A 10,466-nucleotide genomic window follows, 5' to 3' on the forward strand; every position below is an offset into this window, starting at 1 on the left:
ACCAGGGAAAAAAATGTTTACTTCGACAATATATTTTCTGCTTTTTAAACTTATGTGTTTTTTTTTTTGGGGGGAGGGGGGTCGGTCTAGAAAGAATAACACCTCTTTGTTTTTATTTTAAAGGGCCTAAATGCCCCTTGAATTATTATTTTTGGTAGAATAATACCATGCATCCACTTTTCGAGCTAAAAATGTCCCCGCCGTCAACCTTTTGGCTCTAAAATACCCTTATTTTTAATGATCCTATCTAAAATTAAAATAATTAAAATTATTTATTGCGTGGCGTGATTCTGTTAGCTAATTTTGAAATGACTCAAATTAATTAAAATTTCAACTCAAAATCCAGATCCATCTAAGAGCCATACTCGTCCTGCCTAAAAGCCCTATTTAACTAAGAAAAAAAAAATCTCGATTCCGATTTTGTTAATTATTCTAAATTGGATTTGGTCTTTAGAATGTTGATATCTTCTTCCTTGAACTCAGCTTCAAAATCAATCCAAGCCACCTTAATTAATCCAGCTTTAGAGCACTCCAAAATTAATGTAACTTCACAATAATGCTAAGAACAATAATATGAATCACCCACTTCAAAATAAGAAATAAATTATGGATCAAAAATTTGAAATCTCCATAAGAAGTTCATCTGAGCTTCAATGGTGTTCAACGGATTTTAAAATAGGTTTTTTTCTTCTTATCAATATTCAGTTGATTTATAATGAGTTCTAAGTTTCAAATACAACACCAATCAGATTTAAGCTCAAAATTGCTCATTTACTAAAATTAAATTTATCTACTGATCTGGGAGTTCAAGGATTTCGAATCTGTTTAGGGTTCTGTTTAAAGTTGTAATTTGCTGAATCTTTGAGTATAGCAATCTTTGAGGTCGTTTTGGTTTGACCGAATTTGATTTAGTTGTTGATTTGATGAATAAGATGGAAGAAAAGTTGAAGGAAGCCACTGAAACTCCATTTTTGAAGCTGAAGGATTTCAGATCTCAATTCAAAATCTGAGAACTAAAGTTTGTAGGTTACCTACTGTTAAAACCATTTGGAAAATCATTTGTTGTACTTAGGTTTAGATTTACTTACTAATTTAGGGGATGTGTTTAAAGGAAAATTATAATCATCATTAGAGGGTTTGAAAAATCTTGAAGAACACCCAAATGGGTTTGTTGTGAATCCACGAGAAATGGGGCTTTTAGGCGGGGCGGGTATGGCTCTTAGATGGATTGGGATTAGTGTTGGAATTTTAGTTAATTAGGATCATTATAATATTAGCCAATAGAATAGTTTCGCGTATTAAATGAATCCATTAATTTCAATTTTAGAGAGAGGCGTTAAAAATAAGGGTATTTTAGAGCCAAGAGGTTGACGGCGAGGACATTTTTGGCCCGAAAGGTGAATGGAGGGTATTGTTGTACCAAAAACGATAGTTTAGGGGCATTTTCGGCCCTTTTCCATTTTTTATGAGATGTTGTAAGCACACGAATATTGTACATTAATTTATCACAAGTTTCAAAAGAATTACTTTTATTTTTTTAAACTTCATAATTTTTTTGAAACTTCGTGCTCAATCAAATACTATACATAGATGGGTAAAAGTGCAAATATACCTCTTAACTTTGCGATTTAGAGCAGATGTACCCCTCGTTATATATACCCCTGCCGTTACAAAATGATGCAAATATACCCTTTTTGCTAACAGAATTTTAAAAAAAATTATTTAGGTTATTTTTTAATTAAAAAAATGTCACATGACTTTAAAAAAAAGTCTAACATTTTTCTTAGTAGACATACTTTCTAAAGCCACGTGGTAATTTCTTTTTTCTTGGTTGGTCGGGTCTGGTTCGTTTAAAAAAATGCATAGACTTATTTTTTTAAAGTCACAGAGATATTTTTTTAAATGAATCAGACCCGACCCACCAGAAAAAAATTATTATCTGGCTTTAGAAAAGTATGTCAAATAAAAAAAATGGATAGACTTTTTTTTAAAGTCACGTGACATTTTTTTTACATAAAAAATTAAGCTAAATGATTTTTTTTTTAAATCTCGTAAGCAAAAAAAAGTATATTTGCACCATTTTGTAACGACAGGAGTATATTTGCACTATTTTGTAATGGTAGGGGTATATATATACCATTTTTTAACGAAGGGTGTATCTGCTCTAAATTGCAAAGTCGAGAGGGGTATATTTGCACCTTTTTCCCTACATAGCTTGAAATAAAAATAGTGTTATATACTATATTTAAAAAAATATATGTTTTTAATTTTTTTTTTATTAGCCACGGGTGTCCGAGTCTCTTTGAGCCCCGACTAATCCCGTGGGTGCACAGGCCCTTGGCAAGGAGTTTCCCGCAAGTGCACCACGGTTAATTCAGGGTTTCCCCAGTCCAATCATGGGCGGAGCCACCTTAGGCGAAGGGTGGTCCAGTGCACACCCTTCGCTGGAAAATTATGCGGTGTATATAGGTTAAATGTTAGCTATTATGAGTGAATATTTAATTTTGCACACCCTTAACACAAGTAAGAAGAAAATTTGCACACTCTTTACTAAATTCCTAACTCCGCCACTTAGTACGATGGCCCTCATGTTTGAGTTCTTCACATTTTACACTTTTTATATACAATATATAATATATTTCAAATCATAATGCTTTTTAAAATTTTCATTTCTTTTCATTTTACATCATAATGTATCAAGTTTTTTTTATGTCCATTCTATTTTTCTAGATTATTTATGATATATCCCGTAATTTATCAATTAATTTTGCAAAATTACGACATTGTCTAAATTGTAAGGGCAAAATAGGAATAATAAATAAAGGAAAATCAAAGGTCGAAAGAAAGAGGGAACGACTGAGGCAAACACCTACATTGGGAAAAAGAGGAGAAACCATAGTATTTTTTTTTTTTGCCAATTATTAGGGCTTAAGAGAAATCAGCATGATATTAGAGTGGTGTACACTATTTTCATTCAAGAATTTACACTACTCTCAAACAACTCCATCATCTTGAATTGAAATACTTCATATTTATTCTTTAATACAGATAGTAATATGATTGCATAGGCAACAAATATTTGGAAAACATAAAGTACACCTATAAGTCCAAACAGTCCTCAAACATAAAACATCCTCATCCTTATTCCTCAGTAGTCTTTCAGAGGGATTTAGGATGTTGTCGTCTTCAATGATGATTCGACGCTTTAGCTGTTTCAGTGTCACTGCTTCTTCTACCACTATCACTTCCAAGAAGAAGCGTCTTGTCTTTCTTGGTTCTCCTCAGGTTCGGTTCGTTTCGTCACCACATTGCTCCCATTCTTGATTTAAGCAAAAGCATAAACTTTTATTACAATGTTTGTTGTTAATTGCAGGTATCTGCTTCAGTACTTGATGCTTTATTCAATGCTTCTGCTGCCCCTGATTCCCTTTTTGAGGTATGGTTACACACATTGCTTGCTCCAGTAGTGCGTTTATTAAGATCAATTATTGAGCATTGGAATGAAATGTAGTGGAAATGGAGATAGAGGATTTGTATAGTTGACCTCAACTAGTTTAGGATTGAGGCAAAGTGGTGGTTGTGTTATAATTCCAACTGAGGTGTTTTCTTTTTCGTCTAGGCATATATATACCTAATGTTGTTAGATGTTTGTGTACGAGACATTTGCGGTTCCTGTGAGCAAGAATTTCTGGAAAGACTTGATTTTTAACTTTATTGTCTACTTGAGTTGAAAGCAGGATTTAACCACTCCCCCAAATTAATTTTGTTACATTTTATTCTATGTGAACATAGGCAATTTTCACTCAGTCCTCTTTTTTCTTCCCCTTTTTCCTCTAAATAATTTTCTCTGTACTAATGCAACACCAAATGGAATCCTAACCACCACAGTCATCACAAAGCATTCAATCACAATTACATAAAGTTGTTCTTTTAAGTTTATTGATCGTTCTGTTTCTTTTTGGCTTATTTAAAGTTTTTCAAGGTTATTTTTCTTCTCTGAGTGAACCGAGTAATCTTATTTCCTTGGGAAGTGTTACAAGTTAAAATTTTTGGCCTGCATCTAAATTTTGCATTTTGCAATCAGAAGTTTTTCTTGTCCGATTTGGGTTGTTGATCTGCATTGGATATTTATGGCCAGCAGTTTATATGTCTAAACAAAGATAATATAGGTATCTTTTCAGATTGATATTGTACTTAAACATTGTGGATGGGGCGGGAAACTAAGATACTTTAACTTTGGTTAGGTCGCAGCCATTGTTACACAACCACCTTCTGGAAGGGATAGGGGAAGAAAAGTAATGCCTTCACCAGTTGCACAACATGCTCTTGACAGAGGTTTCCCTTCTGATTTAATTTTCACACCGGTGAAGGCTGGTGAGGTAACTATAGTTATTTACTCTTTATGTACTTACATTTATTCTCTGATATGCCACTGCTGCTCGGATGTCTTTCCTATGACAAATTGCTATGGTGCCTTTTTACTGAAATCATTTTGTTTGTAGAAACTTAAGTTTCGGTTATAATTCTTTAGGACATGAAATCAGATACATTCTCTGGGGTAGCTAGAGAAAGGTAAAACTTAGAAGGCTGTGTTTCTTTAATGATCACTGATTTTTCCCAATAAGTTAAGAAATGATGCTTTAGTTATGATATTGTGAAAAACCAAATAGCTTAACTGATGCATTTTTATGCTGCTCTAGTTTCTTTTTGGTGTACTTACGAGGTCCCTATTTTTATAGAGGATTGGATCTCTTTTGTTGAGAACCATATTTGTTGTAGGTTCTCTTTTTTTGGTATATGGCTTGTATACGGGGATTCTCCAATTGCTAATAAAATTATTTACCTTATAAAAAAATGATTTTTATGCCGCTGTGCCCGCTAGAAAAAGTCCAATACCTGAACATCTTCTGCTGATCAATCTTTATAAGTTAAGATTGTACATCTGATTAACTGTGTTGTCGTAATGCAGGAAGCATTTCTTTTTAACTTCAAATCTTTGGAGCCAGAGCTTTGTGTTACTGCTGCATATGGGAATATTTTACCCACAAAGTTTCTGAATATTCCGTCAAAAGGTTAGGCAATAGACTGCTAATTATTATGCAATTGTCAACTCTTTGTTAGTGTTGCATTTTCATATTCTTCAAGAGTTGGAGTTTGGAAGTTGTCAGAGTTAGAACCATTAGCTCTTAGTTTCTTACTTTAGTTTCATGGTATAATTTAGGCCACATTAGTCTCGTATTTTTACTCTCATCATGCTACTGTTTACAAAGATTTTTTTTTTCCTGCTTATGCCCAGTTATCTGAATGAGCTTTAGTCTTTTTGATCCAATCAAGCAGGAACGGTTAACATACACCCAAGTTTACTCCCTCTATACCGTGGTGCAGCCCCTGTTCAAAGAGCATTGCAGGTTTCATTCTCCTGAAAACTCATGGAAATTATATGAGTTACTTGTTCGACGGATTTATGATTTCTGGAACTGTATATATAATTTCAGGATGGTGTTAAAGAAACAGGGGTATCATTAGCTTACACAGTTCGTAAATTGGATGCTGGACCAGTTATTGCACGTGAAAGAGTAACAATTGATGATCAAATAAAGGTCTTTATGATTTTCTTTCCAGAAATGTTGTTTCTTATTTGTTTTTTTTATCATGGGTAGATGCTTGGTTAAGTTCTGCAAGTCCATTGTGTTGGATGCAGCAAATAACTGGTTCGGACTGCTCGCTATTGTTAGAAAAAGATTCTTGTGATCAATCCCTTTTTCCATTTTTTAAATTTTCCTTGCTAGGTAAGGTCAACGGGTTACGGTGGTGTATAATGATGCAGATACATGAAAAATGTATCAGTATATTCATTAGTTTTTGCAACATAGTTGCTCCTCGACTTATTTGTATCCTGGGAGCTATGTGTGTGTGGACGGCCCACTTCTGGGCAACACCTTTGTCTTTTAATGAAATTTCTGACTGATATTATAATATCTTCTTGCAGGCTCCAGATTTACTTGACTTACTATTTGATCTAGGTTTGTTACTCTTATCTTCTACTCCCTGCTCTTCACTAACTGAATCTTCTACTCTCTGCTCTTCACTAACTGAAAATTTCAGTGTTATAATGCTTGTCTTCCTGGATGAAATGTGTATTTTTAGTTTAAAAGGCAACCTTTTTTTTTTTTTCCCTGTCTGTGATATTGAATGCATTATTTGGCCTGTAGAATTGAACAGAATGTATTTAGCTTTTATTTTTGGCCACTGCAAAGATATTTGTATAATAGTTAGAATTTTGGTTCAGATTCCATTTCTCAATAGCTCATGGGCTTTATTCTTCAGGTTCCAAACTTCTAATTCGTGAACTTCCGCTCATATTTGATGGATCTGCAAGTGCTAGAGCTGAAGAGCAGGATGACTCTAAAGCTACCCTGGCTCCCAAGGTAAAATTGTCCCCCTACACTATTATGACCGTTTGGTGGATTTCTTCCCAGTTTCAATTGTAATGTTCATCCAAAAGGAGAGGTGGGTGCATAGAACACCAATGCATAAATAACACAAATTTCCTGTATCAGCAACATCATGAGGTCCTGAAAAGGTTAAGATATCAGCCATCTTGTCTGGATATATGCCCCAGTATTATATCCTGAGTTTAAGGGAAGGCTTAAGCTCAGGCCTGCATAACAAACATTTCAAGCTTTGTAGTCAGGCATTTTAATAGCCAGGACGGATATGTCTGTTATCTATCTTGAAACCTCTCATAATTACTATATAAAGTGTATCACTTGTAGGTGTTGGCTTCCATGGGCCCGTCCTAGGTGATACGGAGAGAAAGAAACTCAAGATGTTTTGAAGAGAAACACAAATCAGTCCAGTCGATTAAGTTAGAGAGTATTATGTTATTTCAGTTGTGGTGTAAAAAGGAATATGTAACCCGCAAGGGTGGCTCAGTTGGTTGAGCATGGGGCTTTCATAATGGAGGTCTCAGATTCGAAACCCCCTGCCAACGACAGCAGGGGATTTGCCTTCTGGGTCGAGCTCGTAGCACGGGGCTTGCCTAGTGCGGGTTACCTCTCCTGTGTGGTTTGCGAGCTATTGCATAGGAGCTGGGTTTACCCTGTGCGCACCCAAAGGGTAGCGGCTGCGGGTTCCCATGTCATCTCAAAAAAAAAAAAAAAGGAATATGTAAATAAGGCAGAAGTTTTGCTAGGCGCCCAAGAGTGTGGCCTAGATAATTTCTTCCCATTTGTCCAAGCCTTGGTGGACAGAGTTACCCAGTATTTGTGCTAGTGGGAGGTAGCAGGTGCCCCGTGGAATTAATCGAGGTGAACACAAGCTGGCCCAGACACTACAGTTATTTGAAAAAAAAAAAAAAAGGCAGAAGTTTTGCTAGAAGTCTAGAACTCATAAAGGCTCTCTAGGATTAGAAGAGGGCCATACTTATGGTGTTTTTTGTCACTGTACATAAACTCAGTCCTAACTTTGAGCTGTTTATAAATACAATATATTACCTTTTCACAAAAAACGAGAGTAAGATAAGGCCCTGCTTATGGATGGAATTTGACTCTGGAACAGTCTTGTGGTATATTGTGCAAATACACCTGATATTGATTGAAGTTACCTTGAAGGATCAGCGCTTGGGGTTCAGGGTGGAGTCTAGTTGAAGGATTCCAAAGTATCTGGGAGATAATCAGAGATGATGTGCCCTAACAGAATACTATGATGGTCAAGTTAGTTCTCCAACTTTGAAGTAATGAATTCCATGTTTCAATTCGGAACCTAGATGTCGAAATATAAATGAAGGGAAGCATTTATATACCCGTGGATCCTTTAGCAAATACAGAGGTCAAGATCAGCATCCAATTATTAGTGCCCTAAGGTAAACTCCTGGAGCACCAATTGGTGGCCACTTATCCTCTATAATTTATTCATATTTCATTTACCATAAGCCGGATACTGCTGAAATAGCCGCTACGTCCATTTTCGCTGGAGGAGTGAGCTCGAAATTGAAAAGTCTTGCATATCCTGGCGATATAGGATTCACTTCCACTCCATATGGCTAGCTGTATTTGTGTCAGCATATTTTCACATGACAAATCCTTGCTGTTTTTGTTTTTATTGGAGAATAGTCGAAAGAAGGTTATGCATATATTATCACATGCAGACAGTGGATCCTTTTTCACAAAACATGTTTCCTCCATTGCTTGAATTCTTAGTGCTCCTGACAGTAAGCCCATCCCAGTTTGAAGCTTTGTGCCATGCTTCACTATCAATGGGTAGGTAGACTTACATGAGAACTAAAACCATCTTAAAAATGAGATACTGTATCGTTGGATGGTTGGAGTGACACCGATAGTGGGTCTCAAACTGTTGCACAAGATAATTCTTTTTGCATAATCTCTAAATATTAATTTGTTTCAAACACCATTCAATGCAATTATGCAGATTTTGGATTTCGTCTTGGCTAATCAAAATTCAGATAAATGTTTCCCATCAAATTCTAGCAATAAGACTCTGATTTTTGCTTCCTGCAGATAAATCCTGAGGAGTCATGGCTATCCTTTGATGAAGATGCCCAAGTGCTTCATAACAAGGTATTCTTCTCTATTTTCTTTCAATCTGGGCTGAGTGATCATGACACAGTAGCTTTTAGGTTCGGGCATTTGCAGGATGGCCAGGAACTCGAGCTAAACTTAAGGTTATTGACCCTAGCAGTGGCGACAGCAGTATTATAGAACTCAAAGTTATCACTACTCAGATTTATGGTGGTATCAGAAGTCAAGATACTGCGGCCAATGATGTGCTTTACAGCAAAGGTTCCCTGATAATTCCTTGTGGTGGGAGCACAGCATTGGAGGTGAGAAGATTGTGCACCTTAAAATTCAAGAGTATTTTGATTCTAGCTGCAAGGTCTATCAGCAATTATAGTCCTAGATGTTATGGGTTTCTCTATTTTCGTATCGTCCTAAATTTGGAAGATCACACGAGATCCACAATTGATGTCGGCTTTCTATTTATGTACATGACCTTTAATATTCTATGCCGACTCAAAATTGTACATGTTCTATACGTAGAACCTCTATACACTTTAATTTGCTGTTTCTTGGGCATCCGGAAAATGGAGGGTTGGGTATGATTTTGTTAATCTAAGTTAACAGCTCTACTTATGAATGCATTGGTTGTGTGCATTCACATTTATCTGTCCATTTCAAGTTTCCTTCATGTATTTGTCTTGAATCTTTTGTGGAGAGAGATAGATATAGATAGGGGAGAGGGGAATTAGTTGTCTGCATAGTATGGACACTTCATTTTCTGTAGATAGATCATAGATCCGCTAATATGGGCAGTTCTATTATTAGAGGTTGATCATGATGTTGTCTGCATCTTCTTTTTCTTGTTTGTTACAGTGATTTTGAAATATTTTAATGCTAGTTTTCGGTATTTCAGGTTTTGGAAGTTCAACTTCCGGGTAAGAGAGCTGTTAATGCAGCTGCATTTTGGAATGGTTTAAGAGGCCAAATGCTGAAAAAGTTGTGATCACTAGGCCAGTCAACCGCACCAAAATGTAAGACTGAATATTCTGGAAGTCCTTAATTACTTTCTTATAATACAAGGTCTAGAGCTATTCAGGAGTTCCTCATCATTGACTTCTGCAAAGACCTATATGCGAAGAAAAACAAGCCAGCTTCCTTTATGCGACAACTAGGAATTTTGTTTAGAGTAATGTTCTAAGGTAGCAGATTAGCATGCGGTAAAGGGGAAACATATTAGGAAAATGGAATTGTTTATATTATTTTTGTGGTATCATGCGCTAGTTAAATTCAGTTGATGTATCTTGGCATATGTGTAAAACCACACACAATGTGAGGATGAATTGATTTGAAGTACTGACAAATGCTGCTTGAGATACCTAACTGGTCATATATGGAATATATGCTCCTCATACTTTTCACATGGTCTAAATCAAAGGACTTGGCAATCAAAAAGCATGTTAAAGCATTATCCATGGAGCATAACAGAAAAGTTGATGCTTTTGTTTTGAGTGCAGAAGCCAGTCGACAGGTTGTAACAATATCATTGTTCTGGAGAGTTCATTACATTATCTGATCATAAGATGCAGAGCTAAATGAAATACATGACTGGATGCTTCTGATTCCTATCCGGATCTTTTCTGCTTTCCAAGTAGTTCTGTAACTCTCTAGGAAGTCCTAAAGAAGGCATTTGTTTCACAAGATACTCCAGCTTCCGGAAAATAACTGAATTTGCTTACATGAATTTGAACTGATCTGTAATGCTTGATTTAGGTAAAAGTAAACTTTCCTTTTTTTTTTTTTTTTTTTTTGTATGGCTAAAATGCCCTTTTCTATTCATGTTTCAGCTTTTTAGCTTAGCTACTCAGGAGCTAAAATAGACAGTGTTTATTTGAAGTTTGTGTTGAGATTTAAGTGAAAATTGTGAAACAATGGAGCTGTTTCTTCCAA

The 10,466-nt window shown here is 35.8% G+C and overlaps 1 protein-coding gene across 1 annotated transcript; it reads left to right on the forward strand.

The window, feature by feature from the left end:
* The first annotated feature begins 2,865 nt into the window (after positions 1-2,865).
* LOC132622707 (uncharacterized) lies at positions 2,866-10,466 on the forward strand. The gene is made up of 12 exons (XM_060337360.1): positions 2,866-3,285; positions 3,374-3,436; positions 4,245-4,379; positions 4,970-5,072; positions 5,338-5,408; positions 5,496-5,600; positions 5,990-6,023; positions 6,328-6,428; positions 8,520-8,579; positions 8,639-8,842; positions 9,433-9,550; positions 10,034-10,466. Exons 1-11 carry the CDS (start codon positions 3,175-3,177, stop codon positions 9,520-9,522), a joined length of 1,077 nt encoding a protein of 358 aa, XP_060193343.1. The 5' UTR covers positions 2,866-3,174; the 3' UTR covers positions 9,523-9,550; positions 10,034-10,466.

Source organism: Lycium barbarum, chromosome 12 (assembly GCF_019175385.1).
Source record: "Lycium barbarum isolate Lr01 chromosome 12, ASM1917538v2, whole genome shotgun sequence".
NCBI classification, from domain to species: domain Eukaryota; kingdom Viridiplantae; phylum Streptophyta; class Magnoliopsida; order Solanales; family Solanaceae; genus Lycium; species Lycium barbarum.

Bases quoted from the DNA above. Each gene is read 5' to 3' on its own strand.
- LOC132622707 (XM_060337360.1), top strand. From the start codon at position 3,175: ATGTTGTCGTCTTCAATGATGATTCGACGCTTTAGCTGTTTCAGTGTC. The intron at 5,073-5,337 runs GTTAGGCAATAG...CCAATCAAGCAG, and splicing joins TCTGAATATTCCGTCAAAAG to GAACGGTTAACATACACCCA. The intron at 5,409-5,495 runs GTTTCATTCTCC...ATATAATTTCAG, and splicing joins CTGTTCAAAGAGCATTGCAG to GATGGTGTTAAAGAAACAGG.